Raw genomic sequence first — 21,137 nt, 5'->3', positions numbered from 1 at the left:
CAGCCTGATTTGTGTACAAAATACAAAACAAATATGATATACAGGAAAAAACGACAACCACTGAATTACAGGCTTCTTACTTGGGAGAGGCACATACAGAATGTGGCGGGTTTTAACTAGTTTGAAGGCACCAACTCTTCCCTAACCTGGGACAGTGGTGTAACATTACAACATAAGGACAAACCATAAAAATGAACTGAAAAGGGCTTAACTCATCAGATCCATACATAGCAGAAATACATCTGATAAAAACACAGACCGGACGTGGCAGGGTACTTATACATCTCCACAACAAAAAAGAAACTAAATACAGATCTGAGAGTACTCGTAGTTTAAATACTGACAGCTGGTTCAAAGCCAATAACAACTTCGTCCTTAACAGACCTGAGAGTACTCGCAGTTACTGACAGTTCTGATAGTTCAAAGCCAATAACAACTAATAAAAAAAAACACGCATCTGAGACTAAAATATTAATCAGTACACATCCAACATCCAATGGATTTAGTGTAAAGACGTCATTAACAGTCAGAGAAAAACATGGCCCAATGCAATGCCAAGCTACAGGTTTCGACAGATTGTAGAGCCATTGATGTGCATATGTATATGAAAAATAATATTTAGTTTGATTTTAATTTACTGATAACAAAATCAATTAATTCCAATAAAAACAATATTCCAAGATCTAATCACAGTGTTGAATTTTGTAACCTTTTAGAATAAGTTTATTTAAAGGATCGATCAGTTTACCCGGATTGTATCTAAATTTTTGGGCTCGGTAAGCAAGATCTCCGTAAAAATTAGGATGTGCTATCCCGTTTAAAATAAGTTTTCTACAGGTACAACCGAACTTCCAAATCGATTCTTTGTATCAATGGAAGAATTCAGTAAAGGTTTTAAGTAATTTGTGGTAACGAAATCCCTGACTTAATAATTTACCTGTAATACATATATTACGTTCATTGAAGTCCAAAAAACGTCACAACAGATACGGGCATAGCGAACGAGCTGTGATATATTAAAACACCGTAAGATGGTGCCAAAGAAACATCACAGTCCAAAAAAGGAAAATTAACAAAAGGGAACGAAAAATCGTCCCTTTTGTCGTAAATTTTAGTGAAGATTTTCCCGTGTAAAACTAAAATATCTAAATCTAGGAAAAGACAGTTAAAATCGCTTATATTTGATTAATTAAAAGTAAGTTCCTTTTGGTAAATTTCGGCAGTATATTTAGAAAATTCTTGAATATCTAACGAAAAAATATCGTCAAGATTACGGTAAGTGTTGTTGAATTTATTAATTAAATGCAATTTAGACAGTCTTTACTAAGTTTGGTCATATACTGTGGTTCATAACAGTACAGGAACAAGTCTGCTGTCAAAGGAGCTCAGTTGGTGCCCATAGGAATGCATACAACCTGTCGAGATAATTTATTACCGAAACGTACATAAATGTTATCAAGGAGAAAATTAACAGCTCCAATCATCTCATCACACCTCCACTTAAAGTTTATCATATATCATTATGTAGTGGACCTTGAGGTTTTAATAGGAAGTCAAATGAAGTTGCCATATTCATCTTCGATAAAGATACATGCAAATGTAGGGTATACACGTCAATGAGACAGCAATCCAACGAAACAGCAACCAAAAGACAAATGGAAGTCAACATATGGTCTTTAACCTTGACCTATAATGGTTTACTTTAATTTATAAATTGTAACTTGGATGGAGAGTTGTCTCATTGGCACTCATACCACATCTTCCTATATCTATTTAACACTACACCAGACTGAGTAGGCATCAGTGCCTTCACAATTTATCAATTGTAAATAACTAATAATCAATCGTACGGAAGAGAATAGAATATCACTGATACATGTATCTACTATTGAAATTTAATTTCAATATTAGAATTAACGAGGGAATCGACGTGGTGTTTTATTATCATTGAAATGAAATAACAATTTAAAGTTTATATCAAGCGATATCGAACACTCGAGAACATAGGTTTTATTTAGCAGTCATGCCTTGAAGAAAAAAAAGCAAATAAACGAACAAACAAACACACAAAAAATAAACAATAACAAAACCAAAAATAAACAAAAATCTCGTCTTCATCGTATGTGGTCGCGTGATAAAAAGACATGCCGATACATCAATTTCAAAACAAGTTAATACCATGACAAAGTGATTGATATAATATGTTTGTTTTGTAGAATCAATTCAGAAAGATACATCATATAATTTTTAGGTGTTATTTTATTTTCATAAAAGTACAGTTATGTTCGAACAACAGTTTTGTGACTATACAATGCGAATGCTTCATTAAATAATATAAAAATAAGGAGATGTGGTATGATTGCCAATGAGACAACTATCCACAAAAGTTAAAATGAAGTGGATGTAAGCAATTATAGGTAACCGTACGGCATTCAACATTGAGAAACACCTATACCGTATTGTCGGCTATCAAAGGCCCAGACAGGAAAAATATGAAACATTTCAATAGAGAAAACTAACGGCCTAATTTATAACAAAACAATTTACGAAAAACAAATATGACAGACATGAACCAATGATTACCACTGAACAAAAGGCTCCTGACCTGGGACAGGCACATACAGAATGTGGCTGGGTTAAACATATTTGTGAGCGCGCAACCCTCCCCCTAACCTGTGACAGTAGTTTAACAGCGCAACATAAGAACAAACTATAGAAATCAGTTGAAAAAATCTTAAATCTTCAGATCTATACAAAGCAGAAAAACATAAAACAAAAACACAGACTGGACGTGGCAGGGTATTTATCTATCCCTCGCACTACAAACCAGGAAAGTCTGAAATGGCCTATATTTGTACTCGACTGTACTGATTTTTACTCGACCAGTCTGAATTGGTCTGAAATTTACTTGATAATACTCGACTGTAGTCTGAACCATACTAAACAGTCTGAACTTGTACTCGACCTTTACTCGACCAGTAATTAACCATTTTATTTTCGTCTGAACCATGCTCGACCTAGTCTGAACCATGCTCGACCTAGTCTGAACCATACTCGACCTAGTCTGAACCATACTCGACCTAGTCTGAACCATACTCGACCAGTCTGAACCATACTCGCCTAAGTCTTAACCAACCTAGACCTAATTTTTGTATCTATCTATTGTATTTCATCAATTTAGGAACTGTTTTTAACAGCTATTTCCCCTGGCTAGAAATTTGAACAACAATTTGAAATTTAAAATGTATTCAATATGGCATTGAAACCAAAATTTCACAATAAACATAATATAAATTCAACACCATATTTATCAACACTTACATATATATATATCACCTTTAAAATGAAAATAAAATAAGCTGATCAAATAATCTCAAAACTGAATTGTGACTAATATTTTCAATGTTATTCAAATTTTTTTGAATGTTTCAGATATATTTTATGGTTACTGGACAATTTTCACCATTTACTTAAGCCTTGTATAGATTTATGGTGTCAGTTGAGTTTAGTTAATAATGCAGTGAACATTTTTTTTATTAAAATATATTTAAAATAGTATATAAAGCAACTTAATAAATTTTAAAAATCACACCTTTGTTTTGAAAAACCAAGAATTTAATATAATCATGATAATAGAACTTCCATAGCAATCCTTGATAACCATTTAAAAAAGGAAATGTGTTCCAAAGTTGCAGAAAAAATTTATTTCAATTAAATTTAAATAACTTTTGTCAAAATTAAAGACATGGCATACAAGAAGCACTTTAATAAGGTTTATTTACCTCAGAACATATGTGTTTTACAGGTAAAAAGAAAGCCCTTTTTTTCTTAAACTCGTGTATTACTTATCTAGTGAATTCAAAAGGCCTTGTGATTTAAGATTCACAGGATGTTTCAATTTTTAATGAATGTTAATTAGAAATTAATACTCTCTGAGGTGTCTTCCTCCTATTCCCACTTTTAAAAATCACTATTCCTTCTATTCCCACATGCAAATAACAATAGATGTTTTGATAAATAATTTGTTTTTATAACAATCAAGGTTAATTAAAAATTCACCTAAGATTTACCTGTATATTTCTTACACTGTTTAAGTATATTATTTAAAAAAAAATAAAAATTAATACACTGTTTATTTGTAAAATGTTTTTTTCTTCTTCAAAGAATTACCTTAAAATAAAGAATAAGTCAGATAAACAGAAGTAATATAAGTCAGATTAAAAAATCATTGAATTTGTAAACCTAAATAGTTGTCATCCGAACCAGTTTTACCAAAAAAACGTTGATAAAAAATCATCATAGAGGGTATTTGGGCACGTACTACCAAAGGTGACCAATTCTTGCTAACACTAAACAGACGACAACACAGTTGCAATTGGGTGTGTATTAAATCTTCAGAACTCGAAGGAATCTAACACATTAGCAGCAGCAGATATAATATACTAGTATGGTAAAAGTACATTTTACTCCTGTCCAAGCCTATTTTTCAAACTTTACACATTTCACGCAATGGTTGACGGCGCAATGTATCCACTGGTACACAGTTTACTTCCAGCCAAGAGCGAACTAGCATACACAAGGTTCCCGACTTTACTCAAAGATGTATGTCACCAACACTAACTACAACTTCAGCCTACCATTATCTTCCTGGACTATGATTCATGAAGTCGTCATCCAAAATGCAGCATATTATGTATTTTCTTATATCAACGCAAACCACTGTTTTTTTCCACTACACACAATGCATCTGGAGAAAAGCACAAGGAACAGGGATTCAGGTTCCATACAAGAAAGACAACAACATTCATCAACTAGTACGCCGTGCCGCTGTCCTTCCAGATGTACTTACTGCTGAGGTTGAAGATGTGTGGTTTAATGCCCTAGTCGACATAGATCAGATTGATACTAACATCAACTACACGTCCTTTACAGACTATGTAACAAAACACTGATTGGAAAATTACACAACACAGGGACTGCGGACTACATATCATCTAAAGGGATGGCAAAGCAAGCGGAAGAAACATTCAAGAACCCACATCCAAACGTCTTTAAAGTCATAAAACTACTGAAACATGAGGAAGCTACGCCCTGACCATGATCCAGTATGCAGCCGGTAGGAAGAGAGTGGCCCAAAAACGAAAGTATGTCAAAATCAACAACAGATTAGAAGAGCTTATGGATAGATACCTCAACCAGGAAGTCACAACATTACAGTTTGGTGATACAGCCTCCCACCTTATTCACGTTGAATAGATTAATAAACTTTGATAGACTAATATACAGTGAATTTCTAATGTGTGTGCTACAATGTATGATTTGTTTTAGTGCTTTTAACTTGTATTGTTTGTTTCATATTATAATGCTTGATTGACTCTACTGCAGAATTTGTGTTATAAAAGAAATAGAATAATTTACTACATTTGTTTCCATTTCTTTCATATTTATTTAAATTAAAAACACAGAATTCATACACATACAAAAATAACCTATTACCTATCCAAAAAAAACGCTGGTTAATTAAAAGTTGATTACACAATGTTTATACAGTATAATCCTTTGTTTGCACAAGTTTTCCTCCTATTCCCACATGAAATTTTAACTTTTCTTACCAGATTTTAAAAAAGTGGGAATAGGAGGAATGAACCCTCTCTGACAGGTGTGATTTTTTTAATGAGTTTGCCCCAAGCAGGAGGTATTACTTTATACTTTACCACTAATCAGAAGAAAAATTTTATCTATTTCTTTATTTTTTTTATCCCTTTTTGATATATATTATATAAAATATATCCCAAATTATAATAAGAATAGATATATTTCTAAAATAAGGTTAAACAATTTCAGTGATTTTTTTGTCTGTTGTTACCTCATTAAAAAGATAATTATATAACTATTGTATGTAACCATGAAACCTATATAGTTTTTCTTTAGGAATTAAGGAAAATTAAGTTTAAAAAAAAAAAAAAATAACACATGCCAAACAAGAAGCACCTTGATAAGGTTTTATTACCCTCAGTAAAGGTGTGGTTTTTAGTTAAAAGAAAATCTTTTTTTTAACAAAACTCTAAAACTTTAAAATTAATATAATTAAATTATTATATAAGATAATTTAATTTAACTATCTCTATTTGATAAATCTGAGAATCATGTAAGGATGTAAAAATATGTTTTTATATATATCTTTATTTTATAAAAAAGAAATTAATTTTAACAGCTAAATAAAAAAATGTATAGGTTTTTTGGTCAAGTATGGTTCAGACTGGTCGAGTATTGTTCAGACCTTTGGTCGAATATGGTTTAGACTGAAAAAATTGGTCGAGTACAGGTCGAGAATGGATTAAGACCGTGTCAGACTGGTCGAGTAATAGTTCAGACTATTTTCAATGGCAAAGATAAGGGTCAAGTACAAATCAGAAAGGTCGAGTATGGTTAAGACTGGGGTCGAGTAATGTAGAGTAAAATTCAGACCAATTCAGACTGGTCGAGTAAAAATCAGTACAGTCGAGTACAGATATAGGCCATTTCAGACTTTTACTGGTTTGTAGTGTCGTCCCTAACAACAAAAAGACACTAAGTACAGACCTCGCAGTTACTGACAGTTCTGATAGTTCAAAGCCAATAACAACTAATAAAAAAAAACATGTATCTAAGACTAAAATATCTATCAGTAGATATTCAACAGTCAGAGAAAAACATGACCTTGTGCAATGTCAAAATACAGGTATCGACAGATTGTAGTACTGTGAAAGTACCTATGTGTATAACAGTAATATTTAGTATGGTTTTAATTTACTGATAACAAAATCACATTTATACCAATAAAAATATTATCCAAACATTTAATTACATTGTTGAAATGGTAACCTTTTAGAATCAGTTTATTTAAAGGATTGATAAATTTACCCGGATCGTATCTCCGGGCTCGGTTAATAAAACCACCGTAAAATTTAGGTTGTGCTATTCTGTTTGAAATAAATTTTCTACAGGTACAGAAAAACTTGCAAACCAAATCTTTGCATCTAAGGAAGAATTTATTAAAGGTTTTAAGTAATTTGAGGTAACGAAATCCCTGATTTAATAATTCACTAGTAATACATAGATAACGCTCATTGAAATCCAAAACGTAACTACAGACACGAGCATAGCGAACGGAACATCACCGTTCAAAAAAGGAAAATTAACAATAGGGAAAGAAAAATCATTCCTTTTGATGTAAATTTTTGTGTAGAGTTTCTAGTGTAACACTGAAATATTTAAATCTAGGAAAGGACAGTTATTGCTGTTAATATTTGATTAATTAAAAGTAAGTTCCATTGGGTAAATTTCAACAGTATATTTAGAGAATTCTTGATTAGTTAACGAAAAAATATCATCACGATAACGGTAAGTGTTGTTGAATTTATCAATTAAATGGAATTTGGAGGATTAGTTTACTGGATTTGGACATAAACTGTGATTCATAACAGTATAAAAACAAGTTTGCTATTAAAAAGGTACGATTGGTGCCCATAGGAATACATTGTACCTACAACCTGTCGATAAACTGTATTGTCGAAACGTACACAAATGGTGTCAAGGGGAAAGTTTACGGCTTTAATCATCTCATTACACGTCCAGTAAGTACATCTAGCATATTTACTTTTCTCATTTGAGAAAAAGGCTTTATATGAGTTGCAGCAAATAAATTTAAAAAAATTCAGATTTATCAAACGACCATTTAATTAGAAAACTTCTGTTTGATAAGATTGTGTGGAAGTGTAGTATAAGTAGTGGAAAAGTCAAAACTGTCAACCGAATCAAACGGACAACCAAAAACAGGTAATTTATCCAAATCATCCAAAGAATTTTTTACACTCCAAAAATGGTTAATTCCACTATTTTCATATGTTTTATTACAAAAATTAATGATCTTTGAAAGTAGATAAGGAACTCGTTAAAAGCACCGAAAGATATGTAGTAGAACTCTTACTAGAGGACGAGATGAAACGATTTTACGGGTTTTCTGTGTAGATTAGGTAACCAATACATAGTGGGGACTTTCAAATGTTCAGAGGAGGCCGTAAGCTGAGCTGTGGTAGTGACATGATTTGACTCACTGTGGAGCGTACGGCTTGAATGTAGTTGAATGAATAATTTCACTTTTAAGGACTTCCGTGTAGTATTTACGTCATACCACCACCACATTGTTGGCTGCTTTGTCGGCCGGTACTAACACAAAACGCTAAAGTATATTACTTAAACATAATAATAAAAATGTATAGTTCAATTAAACAGGAGTCTCTACAATATGTCCGGTTCTTATTCTGTTCTAGTGTAAAAAGAAAATTGTCAATAAAAATTTTCAATAGATCTAAAGAAAACTGCGATCTGCTTTCTGTTATCAACATCAAATTCTCACATTTTGCATTAGACAACCGGGCGCAAGACATTTGGGCTAAATCATAAGCGTGAGCATGGTATAACTGTGGAGCCAAGTTTACATTTGGGCTTATTACTTTTTTAAACTTTACAGGTAAATACGAAATAGATAAGATATTAGACTAAAAGAAATACAACCTACATAAAACTCTGGTCATTTGGAAACCATGCTAGTTCAAAAAGAAAAGATCAGCCAGTATCACAATATCACAAGATTACAGTTTTTCCGATCAGGTTCCCAACAAGGAACAGACACGTGAGTATGTGGAAGGATTAAACTGGGTTTGTTAGAACTCGGACCCCCTTTTATTCTCGATCATGAGACTTACAAAATATTTAGAACATATAATAACAACCAGGAAAGGAAAAACACACAAATCGTCCTGATAATGCATGAAATATTTTCCACTGGACGTTTATCAATTAATCAATCAATCACATCTCTGAAATATTGTCAAAGGTTCAATAGATTGCAAATAACCCCACAAAACAAACAAATTGGTAACAAGCAATATTATACCTTTTCTACGAATGCTCGCAGTTTTTGATAACAAGCTCAGACAGCATGAAAGTGTACCCAAATATAAAACGATTTCATAAACTTTAGAGGCAGATATGCTCGGGTTCTATGCTAAGAATTAACTGAACAGAATTTTGGCGCAGAAAAACACAGTTTATCTCTTTCCTATTCGGGAAATTCAGACATTTCCTACCCGAAATGACCAATGAAAGAAAGAATGTCACGTTACTTGGGATAAATAAGAACTTATTCTACAATTTGATGTAAAAAAGTGGTTTAGAGACCAATAGAATATATTATTTAAATGCAAAATGAAAAAAATATCTTTTATATGTTGGAAACGTTGGTGCAAGACTGGTATATAGAGGGAAAACACAAACTATATGCCATGATATTTTTTTGTTCTCCTTACATTAAGAAAAACCTGAAGTTTAAAACTTGCAGTAATTCAAACATTAAACACACTTATAATTTAAAAAAAAACTATCATGCAACAAAACGATTCTTTAATAAGCTGAATAATTTGGTATTGTGTCGCAACCGGGATTACAAGGAGATTTCATAAATATCTGTGAGATCGCTCATGTACGTTTCTGTTACCATAAGGTGTTGCTTTCAGAATTGGCGCAATTAATTACCCGCCATTTCAAATATGTGTACATTGTCTTCTAAATATCAGACCAAATATAAAGTTGATAATACCAATACACAATTTCTACAAACAGAAAAGTGACAAAACAGACAATTTTCGTGTGATTCTGTCTTTAATGAAAATATCGCATTGTAAATATCTACATGTACCGATTTCCAAAATCTGTGAAAGGGGCTTTATAAATCGAAAACGAGGTCGGTGACCCCTTTTTCTATTTTAAAGCTTTTACTTAGGCTTAAGGGAAAACAACTTTTAGAGAAGATGTCTTTGATAGATCTGATTAGAGGGATTTGTCTTTAATTCACATTTATTCCTAGTAAAAATATTATACACAACTGCAAAAACATTTGATAATGACAAAAACATCATGAGAATGCATATTCTACGAAATCAAAAAATCAATGAATAAAATACAGGGACCGTATGCATAAAGCTACTTAAGTTAGGATTTATTCCGAACGGACGGATTTTTCTACATGTCCTACGATAAATCAGTATAACGATTGGATATCTTAACTTAAGTGGTTTTATGCATACGGGCCCTGAATAACATAGAATAACATGATACTGGAGTGATTGGAAAAACAAGCGTTAGTTATATGTTTTAAATCATTGCGTTAAAAGAGAGAAGGAAACCAAATTTATATGTTTTGCTAAGGTGCAAGTCAGACATCAGCCAATAGAACTATTATCTTTGTAATTCTAAAAGCAAAAAATATCTTTCTTCATTGTTGAAATTTAACTCGAAAAAAATACGGGGTGTCCATAGTTTCAGGTGGGATAAGGTTTGATATTTATCCGATGCAAACCAGCATTTCTAAATCTGCACATGTTTTTTCAATCGTGTGTGTGAATATTTAATTTTCTATAACCACAACTTAAATATGGGTTGATGTATTAAGTTAGTTTTCATTTTTTTACCTGAATATATTTATATTTCGATAAATGTTCACGTCTGTGTCAGGCGATACTATTATACTATTCTACAGTATTAGAAGCAGAAATATAATTTTGTTGGTGATATACAATCTATATTTGAGTACCACATAATTATCATTTCGGAAAATCAGATACCTGACTAACATTAAATAACGAACATATAAGTTTTTTTAGACCTTTTTCAATCTTCTGGCAATTAAGCTGCAGGGACCATTGATGATGGCGTAACAAACTTTTTATACTTCATTTTTCTCCACCAAAAGAGAAAAAAAGTAATGAAAAAAAATATATATTCTGAAAACACAATGCCCCGCTGTTAAGTGAATACTGGAAATCCGGGTCAAAGACTTAATTTGACATATTTATCATTTTAAAAAGTTCACATCATAATGAGCACTTACAATTTTCATGACATTTTTTTTTATCTTTTGCAGAATATTATTAAAGACATGTACATGTAAGCATCTTGCACTTTGAGTTTCATTACGCTTGTAAGCTATGAATCAAATATTTTATATCCGTATGTCAAAATTATAATTTTTACCACGATCCTGCGAAAGACACGATACAGTACGTAAATGTTAGGAATGCATAAAAACGCTGTTATGTCCGGTCAAAATGGGGACGTTAAATCGGATGTCCCATGTCTAGAGTGACTGCCACACTAAAACAACATTTCCTCTCTAAATGATCAAAAAGGTGGCATTTTCCAAGACAACACGTCTGCCTTTATCTAACATTGCAGTTGCAGTCCAAATTTTTCGCCTTTAAAGTCGACAAACCTTGCGTTACCTACCTTTCGTATTTATTGTCATTTTCTCTCGTCCTTAACATGCATAACACGTTGCCACTTGACGTCAAGCTAGCAACAATGAACCAATCAATCAATTCTCCAATATTCAATTAACAGACATATTTGTTTTTACGGTAGCAAATGTTATGTCTTTTTTCCCATTTTTCTTTTATACAGAAGACAACAATTTACACTTATAAGGATTTTTGAGAATAAACATCGTTAAACATGGACAACATTAAATGACGAAGTTATTAAGCTGAAAGTTTACAAAACAAGTACATTCTTAAATTACACATGAGTCGTAACACATTCTTCTGAAAAGATGTTATCCTTGAGGACTGGCATCCCTTCAGCAAAGGATTTTGAAATAACTTTTTTTAGACAGATCTTGCCTTCTGCTTCCATCTTGGATTGTAAAATAGCAGAAAACAATCGGGCTAGATATTTAATGGAACCTGAAAATTTTGAGAGAAGAATGCAATTCATTTACAAGACTTAATGAATAAAATGTTGTGTTAACCTTATCGTCGCTGTGCACGACTGTTTTTACAAATACAAATAATATTTTGTTAGATTGATTGTTTTTTTTTCTCAACTCAGTCATATTTGGGGAAATGACTCAGATAATGTTACTTTCTTAAAGGAATGTACAATAAATTTACCTATTTGGTTTGTGGCAAGAAATGATTCCCTTGACCCCAGTTTTTCTTTTTCTTTTTCTTTTTCTGAAACCACACTATTAGACCAATCTATTAATTCGTTTCTATTTACAGAAAATTGGGCTTTCCATGTGTAATCTACACAAAGTCTGACAATTTTTTACAACCTATAGTTTTAAAAAAGAACCCTAACGTGATCCATAATTTTTATCACTTTAAAAAAAAGCATGATATAAACTTCATTTTGGCTAAGTTTTAGAACTTGTTTTAATTTAGACACCCTACTCCCCCCCCCCCCCCCCCCCCCCCATCTACCTTGAGGTAAGTTCGCGAATAATATTGAAGCCATAATGAATGCACTAGGAAGTTAAGGACATAAACAGAACAGCCACAATTGTGTAAGGTAATCTTTGCCTACTTGAGTTCGAACCTTAGTTTGAAAAATACACATTTCTTAGCAGATATGACCCTAGGGTTATGTTTGATACCTAGTGACCAATTTTTCAGAGCTATCTATAACTCTATTTCTAGATATAGGAATTATTCATATTGCTATTAGTACCTTATATTAACCACGAAATTATATATAGTAAAACATGTTTATTTAAGTAATATTACAGTTTATAAGTTACAAATAAGCAAATAAATAAATAAACAATAACATTTCATAATGTTAGCAATTGACATAATTTCATTTTGTGTCATCAGTTGAATCGACCTAATGTTTGATCTTCGCATGATCTGCTGCAGCCGTTTTGAACACACGTGCTATGGCGTGGACATTGGGAATTACGGAAACACTCATTTAAGCAATGTACTCCTGTTTGCCTTGTTTCCAAAATGTTTGATATTTCTGAAGGAATATTGTCATGGATGTGTTCTCTTCGACTATTTCCGTGTACATTAAGGTTATCATTACGAATCACTGGAGACTGACTGAGGGTCATAAAATTCTCCCTTGAAATGCATACTTGTCTGCATCCTCTGCGCGTGCAGAAAGAATTTCGGTTACAATCGCTATCACGCGTGCATATGTCTATGCACGAATCAGAATTAGACGGAGCTCTGTTTCTTTGTTCATTCAAAATACGACCATCACCTCGGCAAACCTTACTGCAACCGTCTAGTATACAGTTTTGACCTAATGAACAGTCCGAATTTCTATCGCACTCAATATTACAATTATTGTTTCCAGTAATGCGACTTGTTTGTACATTTTGCGATGGTTGAGAAATTCGGCAAATGTTTTTGCAACCTGTTTTGACACAAATATTCCCAAATTCGCAGTCTCCGTCGCTTAAACATTCATTTACACAAATTAGCGATGTAGTTGTAGTTGTTATAACACATTCTTTTTTACATCCATTTTTAAGACACGCCATTGCAAATGAACAATCAGAATCACTGTTACACTGATTTTGACAAAGTTTTAAGCTGGAATCCGTATTGATAATTTTGAACTGTTTAGCAGTTCTTGCGCTCGAGTCGTCTTGCCTGCAATATTTGCGACATCCTAACTGTCTACAAACGAATCCAAAATTGCAGTCTGCATCTGAATTACATTCATCCTGGCAGTTATTATGGGGTCTAACGTTCTTAGGTTGATGGATATTAGTATGCTTTGAAAGTTGTCCGTCTTTATCGGGTTCGCATAAACGATTACAGCTACGTCGCCTACAGTACAATCCCCGACTGCAATCACTATCATACGTACAGTCAATACGACAATCATTAGATAGTGACACAGACTTTGGCTTTTCCTGAATACCAAGTGACAAGGAAGTACTCAACCAAGGTTGTTCCCTGAATGCTGATGAAGTACTCCTTGATGCGTCAGAGTTAGTCCAAGGATTAGTTCTTTGATGTCCACAGAATGTATTACATCCCTGTTGATAACATTTTGATCCCCTAAGGCAGTCTGCATCTCTGAAACACGAGCGAATACAGCGACTTTTGGTTTCTTTTGTCGATACTGATTGACTTGCATGTTGATGTTCTCTATTTTTTGTATTGTTTAGAACTAGTGCAGTTTTACTACTACAAACTTTGCGGCAGCCATCTTGAATGCAAGTGTGTTTGAATGGGCAATGAATATTACTCAGACATCTATCGTTACAGTCTTCAGTTGCAGACTTAGTATTTGAAACTTGAATTGTTTTGGTAGTGCTTATCTTTTCACAAATATTCCTACATCCTTTTGAAACACATTCGAAACCTTTTTCACAGTGAATATTTCTTAGACATTGATCTGTACAGTTTCTTACTCTTCTTAAAATTGATTTTACAACAGGTTTCTTAGGCACTGACTTTGCCTTCCTACTGCTGAATGACTTACAAACTCTTTTACAGCCTTGTCTTACGCAGAGTGACATTGATGCACATTGACTACTTGTGTCGCATTCGTTTTTACAATCTGTAGATTCAGTAGATGTCGGCTTACTCGCAGATTTATTTGACGATGTTGTTTCAAATATGGGTGACGTACATATCGATCCACATGACAACAATTGACAACATTTATTGTCTCCAGGACATTCACTGTCTTTATTACATTCAATAACACATAGCTCACTAGTTGGTGTTGCAGATTCAGGACATACTCCAGGCTTGTTAACATCTGGAGATTGACATTCGACAACGCAACCTGAAACTACATCAAATGGAATAAAAAAAAGCAAATCCCTGTGTTAGAACAGAAACTTATAATTTTTATCAAAGTGTTATTATATATAAGTCTTTGTATACCTTAAAAAACACATCTGAAAAAATTGTTATTAACAAATGTAGCGATTGTTTTGCAAAAACATGGAATATATTAAGTAAAAAAACTCAAAGAAATGATAAAGTTTTCTAAAACCTTGTAACGTCCCCTTATGGAAAAGGGGGAAAGAAAATGTAAAAGAATGCAAAATAAATTTGATACATTCAACTGGAATATCAGATATAACACATAGGGTGGCATCGAGGGCAGAGTAGTTTAAGGAGTTCAACTACTCTATCATTAGCCTGTCAGCACCGATGTTGTGAGTTCGAACCCCGCACGTGACAGATGCGTTCGAATCCAATGTTAATTGACCAGGATTGTCAATTTTCCTACCGAAGATCGTTGGTTCTCTCTGGGTACTCCAGCGTCTCCACCAATTAAAACTGACCGCCATGAAATAGACAGTAGTGCTAAAAGTTGCGTTAAACACGAATCAATATAACGCATACTAGTATTAAAATGTCACAATAAAGGGTCTTTAATCGAACTTCAAAATAATGGTGTCGAATTCATGGCAAAAAAAAGTAACACTTTATAAGTTTATATTTGAATTTAATTGCTGTTCTGGATTCACCTTCACAAAGAAGATCAAAGAACGTTCATACCAAAACATTTGAAATCTAGGAATGTATAAATACATAGAAATGTTAGGAGCTATTTGGGACCTTAAAGAATATCCAAATTCGTAAAGTATGTAATTCATTGTTTTATACGAATTCATGGACAAGTAGTTATCCAGTATCATCTTGAGCAGTTGATATTCTTTTACCAAAAAATATTTTCTGAAATCATCTACAATGTTAGAAATAGAAATCGAAATCGTACTTCTTTAATTGACCAATTTATACAAATTCAAAGTGTCACGAACAAGATCAATGATTAGGGGGCAGTCAGTACAATTATTCCAATATTAAATGTAAATATATCCCCGGGCATTCCATGTAATTTATGATCATTTTAGTCTAGGTTTATTAACTTCAGCACACAGACACTCACAACATATTTGATAATTCTGTCATTATATACCTACAAATAAGCAATGCACATTTGAACTACATAACCGCAAATAGGTTTCTTAGTCTTAATATATTTGGAAAGAGAGAAAATATTGATCTTTCTACTCACAGAAATTAACGAAGCATTGGGTAATAAGTCAACGAGAAAAAGAACTCAACGACATATAAAAGATCAAAAGAAATATAGAGGTCAACATACAGTCCTCAACAGTAGACAAGTGTCTATGCAATATGTTAAGCTCGTGTCTTTTGTCTTTTTGGATTGCAGCTTCATTGACGTATAGAGGACATCTCTTGTTATTTCATCATATAATGAAGATAATCCCAAAATTATACAATTCTTTGAAAAGTCATCATAAGTATGAATATGAGATGGGGTATACGTCAATGAGACTGCAATCGTAACAAGATAAAAAAAAAGCAACAAAGACATCTAAATATCAACATATGGTATGACATTTATTGAACACTTAGAACTAAACAAAAACGTTTATCTATATCTCCGGAGAGATGTGATAAATTGTTATACAATAACAGACTCGGATCCTGAATATTTTAATGATAACGAGGCCTGTTACCTCCCAGAGTATAGCGAAACATTTTATTGCGAAGTGGACACAATCCTTTGCGAAGTGGACACAAAACTTTTCATAGGGGACATATATCGTTACGCAGTGGACATTTGTGAATATTTCTAAAACGGTTTGTAATATTTTCTAGTACTTAAACTTGCAAATAAAAAAATTGAACCATATAAAATCATTTATTTGTCAGATTCTTGAAGAAAATTCCTTTAAATTCTAATTTTTAGCATGGTAGAGCCTTAAAAAGTCGTTGCGAAGGGGACATCTTGGTACACTGCCATGTTAACTTTTTGTTGTCAAACTTATCGTTCAGTTTAAGGTTGCATATTTTGTATATAATTTATAATAACTTTTGTCTCAACATTTTTTTTTCATTTTCCAGTTGTCAAAAATGTACATTTTTCGGAAAGGCCCATATATGCCAAATTTTAAAAGGGAAATTGTTGATCTGGTAGTTTTAGTGCTTTTAATCATCTCTCTCACCATCACTTCCGCTTGATATAAGGATTTTGTACTTTGTTTACATAACTAAATCTAGTGTCTAGAAAATGATAATAATAAATTAAATAATGACGGCAACATAATAAAATGATGTGAATAATCATTCAAAGTCGATGTGTACATATGTATGAAAGTTTGAGTTTTAAGAATAAAAAAAAACAAAACATGACAACGATATGTCGTTGTTTTAACATCAGGTAATCATCTTTTTAAGAGATACATTTAAAATATTAGAATTAATAAAAACTGAATGTTTCAGTCAATAAATTGTTAATTACCTAGTATCTGTAAAACAAGAAATAACAGTCGCCAATATTCCATCAAAAGCCGCCACATTGTGCTTGGAATCCTTTGAAGAAAACATGACAATATCATTTTAAAACAACGTATATGTTAAGGTAACACGTGTCATTATAAACAAAAAAAAATTTGACTATACAAGAAAATAACTGTGGTTTTTCTATACATTTATCGTTTTGTCATCTGCTTGATATTCAAAAAAAGCGTGCCCACAACAACAAGTCTACGAAATTTACTAAATGTCTAGGACCTTAAAATATCATGTGCATAACATGTTCATTTCCGGAAGTCAGAAATTTATTTTAAACAAGAATGTGTCCATAGTACACGGATGCCCCACTCGCACTATCATTTTCTATGTTCAGTGGACCGTGAAATTGGGCATTAAAATTAAAAAGATCATATCATAGGGAACATGTGTACTAAGTTTCAAGTTGATTGGACTTCAACTTCATTAAAAACTAGCTTGACCAAAAACTTAAACCTGAAGCGGGACAGACGGACGTACGGACGAACGAACGGACGCACAGACCGGAAAACATAATGCCCATAGGTGGGGCATAAAAATCATTATCTAAACATTATGAATAGAAACGAATCGAATAATACCGAATGTTTCTTTTTTAGTAATACTTATTTTTGGATTGAAAAACAAATAGTCTTCCGTTTTCAAGGGAGGCGAGTTTTTCTTTACCCTAGAGAAATCTTGGATCCACGCTATCTAAGATGTACAAAATACATCTACAGCTATTTGTTGTCAATAGATATAAGAAGATGTGGTATGAGTGCCAATGACACAACTCTCCATCCAAGTCAAAATTTATAAAAGTAAATCATTATAGGTCAAAGTACGGTCTTCAACATGGAGCCTTGGCTCACACCGAACAGCAAGCTATAAAGGGCCCCAAAAATTACAAGTGTAAAACCATTCAAACGGGAAAACCAACGGTCTAATCTATATAAAAAACGAGAAACGAGAAACACTTGACTTAGGACATGTGCAAACAATTGCAGCGGGTTTAAACGTTTTAATCGTACCAAACCTTCACCCTAATCCGAAACAATAGTTTAACATCACAACATAGAAAGACACATTATTCTATCTTCCTTAACTTTTATCATTAACACAAAAAGTATAGGGCTGCAATTGCGAATAGGTCATCGTTATCAATTAAAAATTTTCACTAATTGCCTAATCAGAACAAAGGGTCTCGAGTGCGAAGCAATACAATATCTTTTTCTCACAACCATTGCAGATACAGAGAGGATGCATAATATTTACAGGAATATGCATATATTTACAAACATTTATATGCAATACAGTGGTTTCAAAACAATATACATTTTACCCAGGAGGACCCACGTGTTTGTTCACCAACTTTATGAACTTACATAATCTTTTAGCTCTGACTTTTTGTTTAATTGGACCATCAGTGTTTTTGTTTGAAGTTTGGTATATTTACACGAGCCAAAAAGTAATTATCGAAGTTTATATAATTTCCTACTGTCGAAAAAATGGACATTCTAGCAGATAATTAAATTCGTTTCCAATGTTACCAAGATGACATTGATGACATTTCTATCCGTTCTATCAACGTTATTCTACCCCCTTATCGGGTGTATGTGTTTATTGATTCTATATTTACATAAAATAATACTTTCATGCAGATCCAAGATCTCAAAATATTATTTAAAATTTAATATTATTTTATGCTCCATTTTCCAAAGCACAAGTAATTAAGTGTAACATTACTAATTCGGGCCCGGTCAGAAAGTAGTACATATCAAAAACAAAATAGTTTCTACGCATACTTGTAACGTTTAAAATAGAATATTTTGGTAATTTCAATATCAAATGAAAGCTGAATAACTGGTGATCATTGTAGAATACTTTTTGACTTTCAAATTTGAAAAATTAAAAAAAAAGTATGAAATATTAAAGCAATGTGGGTACATTCTGCTCGTTTCTCAGATCTGAAGTACAATGAATCAGTACTCTCTTATATGCAATTAAAGTTGTGTTGATTTTTTTTTTCAGTACAAGACACCACCAGGTGTTGTTTGACATGCACTGACTGTCACTTTATTTGAACTTAAGATAACAGAGCTGGGACTGCTTGAAATTGAGGAATTCAACATAGAAAGCAGTGGTGCGATGAATTAGTGATGTTCCTCCGTTACTGTCGGTTTTGATTGGAGTATTGTATCAATTTCATATTTTTGTCTTTGCTGTGCGCATATCTTTGATTGTTTTATTTGTTTTTATGTCTGTTTGTTTGTTTGTTTGTCTGTTTGTTTTTTATTTACTTTTTATTCATTTATGCACCTCTCTTGATGCTTCTTTGATCTTTTTCGTAGAATGTCTTTTTGACTTCGATTTACTTATTCCTGCCTTTAACATATTATTTGTCTCTTTTAATCATTTAAATGTTATGCTTTTCTTTATATTTTTCCTGATTAATTTTTCTTTGCAATTACCAGAAAATTATATAATTAAATTAATTTATTAAACTGGCTGTGAACTGGCCGTAAATTTGAAAGAAATAAAGATAAATACAATAAGCTTACCTTTTGCATAACCATATTATTTAAAACCTTGTAACCTATAAGAAGTCTTAACATATCTGTTTTCACTGTTCATCCGGGCATTTGACGTATATTGTTTATCAATCATTATGATAGTATACATGTTAAATCTTCAAATAGAGTCGGTTTTATAGATGAATATATTGGTTTGTTACTGTCTTATTTTATGGATGACCAATAAATAATGGTTCATTGGAAAAATGTTGTTTACATGATGTATTTATACATGTGTGAAATTTATTACTAGTATTAATTGGCAGCATCTACTACAATAATTGACCTTCGTTTTTTAAAGTCCCATTAAGGCATAACATATATGCATATGTTCAAACAGAGAAATATGTCTCTGGTTCAAATTGTTGACCTGGTGTCTTATCCGACACGATAGGATATTTAGAAACAATAAAGATTTGTCAATGTTAAATAGTAATATGGAACCACCAGTGCATATTAAGGTGAGCTGGGCTACGTCAGACGTCAGAACATACTTTTTTCAGAAGCAACGAAAGACTGATGATTTATTTTCTCCATTTTAATTGTTTACCTAATTTACCTAACGAACTATCATTTGATTTTCTGAAGAGGTTGAAGATGGAATATTTATTTTAACTGTAGCTATACAGTCTTATTTTAATATTTAGCGCGACAAAGTCGCCTGAAAGTTTTTTCCGATTTTTTATAGAGTTTTTTCCTTCTTTTTGTGATACAGAATATTCATTTTCATCATGTCTCGGGCAATATTGTGTTTTTTCAGTTCTTACTAAGTCATTATACTTCTTTCAAAATCCTCCTGCACTCCTTCCCCACCCATCCTGGTGAGAATCAAATTTCCTTCCCCTTATTGTTAACAATTACAGTATTGTTGATGTTTTTATATAATTATATTTCCTCAACATCAGAAATTAATTTTTCATTAATCTTCACGTTTTTTTTATATTAAGGTTTAATTTTCTTATATTATCACAAAACCCGTTAACAATTGAAAATATAAACATATGAAGTGTTTGTTACGATTACTAGAATAAATACCACTGTGACAATAGACAGTTTTACATATAAATGATTAATATGTTATGTCTACATTTCATAATTTGTTTTTGAGTAGGAGGAATATTATACACAATAATAGTGTCACATCAAACCACACGAAACATGTATTCTACAATAGTGTACCTAGTTACATGTGTCTATTTAAAGATTTAGACGTCCTGTTGAACCCATTCGCGCATATTAAAGAAAAAAAAAGATACCGTGTTTTGACGTTTGTTCAACCTTATTTTAACAAATAGATCAATTATAATTTTAAGATACTGTGATGTAATAAATTGACACGAATTAAATATATTCAATCGGCAAACCTCGGCAGATTCCGCTACATCTAACTTGATTTTGTTAGATCTAC

General features: G+C 32.4%; 1 protein-coding gene across 2 annotated transcripts; it reads right to left on the bottom strand.

Moving 5' to 3' along the window:
- Positions 1-12,570: 12,570 nt before the first annotated feature.
- Positions 12,571-19,832, bottom strand: LOC127704066 (prestalk protein-like). Of its 2 annotated transcripts, XM_052208004.1 has the most exons (3): positions 19,718-19,832; positions 17,128-17,198; positions 12,571-14,634 (listed from the first exon to the last, which is right to left on the bottom strand). In XM_052208004.1, exons 2-3 carry the CDS (start codon positions 17,183-17,185, stop codon positions 12,689-12,691), a joined length of 2,004 nt encoding a protein of 667 aa, XP_052063964.1. In that variant the 5' UTR covers positions 17,186-17,198; positions 19,718-19,832; the 3' UTR covers positions 12,571-12,688. The 2 variants fall into 2 exon arrangements, with proteins under 2 accessions (XP_052063964.1, XP_052063963.1); XM_052208003.1 differs by lacking the exon at positions 19,718-19,832 and having other exon boundaries at positions 17,128-17,247.
- Positions 19,833-21,137: the final 1,305 nt, after the last annotated feature.

This window comes from Mytilus californianus, unplaced genomic scaffold (assembly GCF_021869535.1).
Source record: "Mytilus californianus isolate M0D057914Y unplaced genomic scaffold, xbMytCali1.0.p SCAF_1, whole genome shotgun sequence".
NCBI lineage: Eukaryota > Metazoa > Mollusca > Bivalvia > Mytilida > Mytilidae > Mytilus > Mytilus californianus.
Note: the sequence above shows the minus strand (reverse complement) of the source record. Positions and strands in the feature narration are given on the sequence as shown.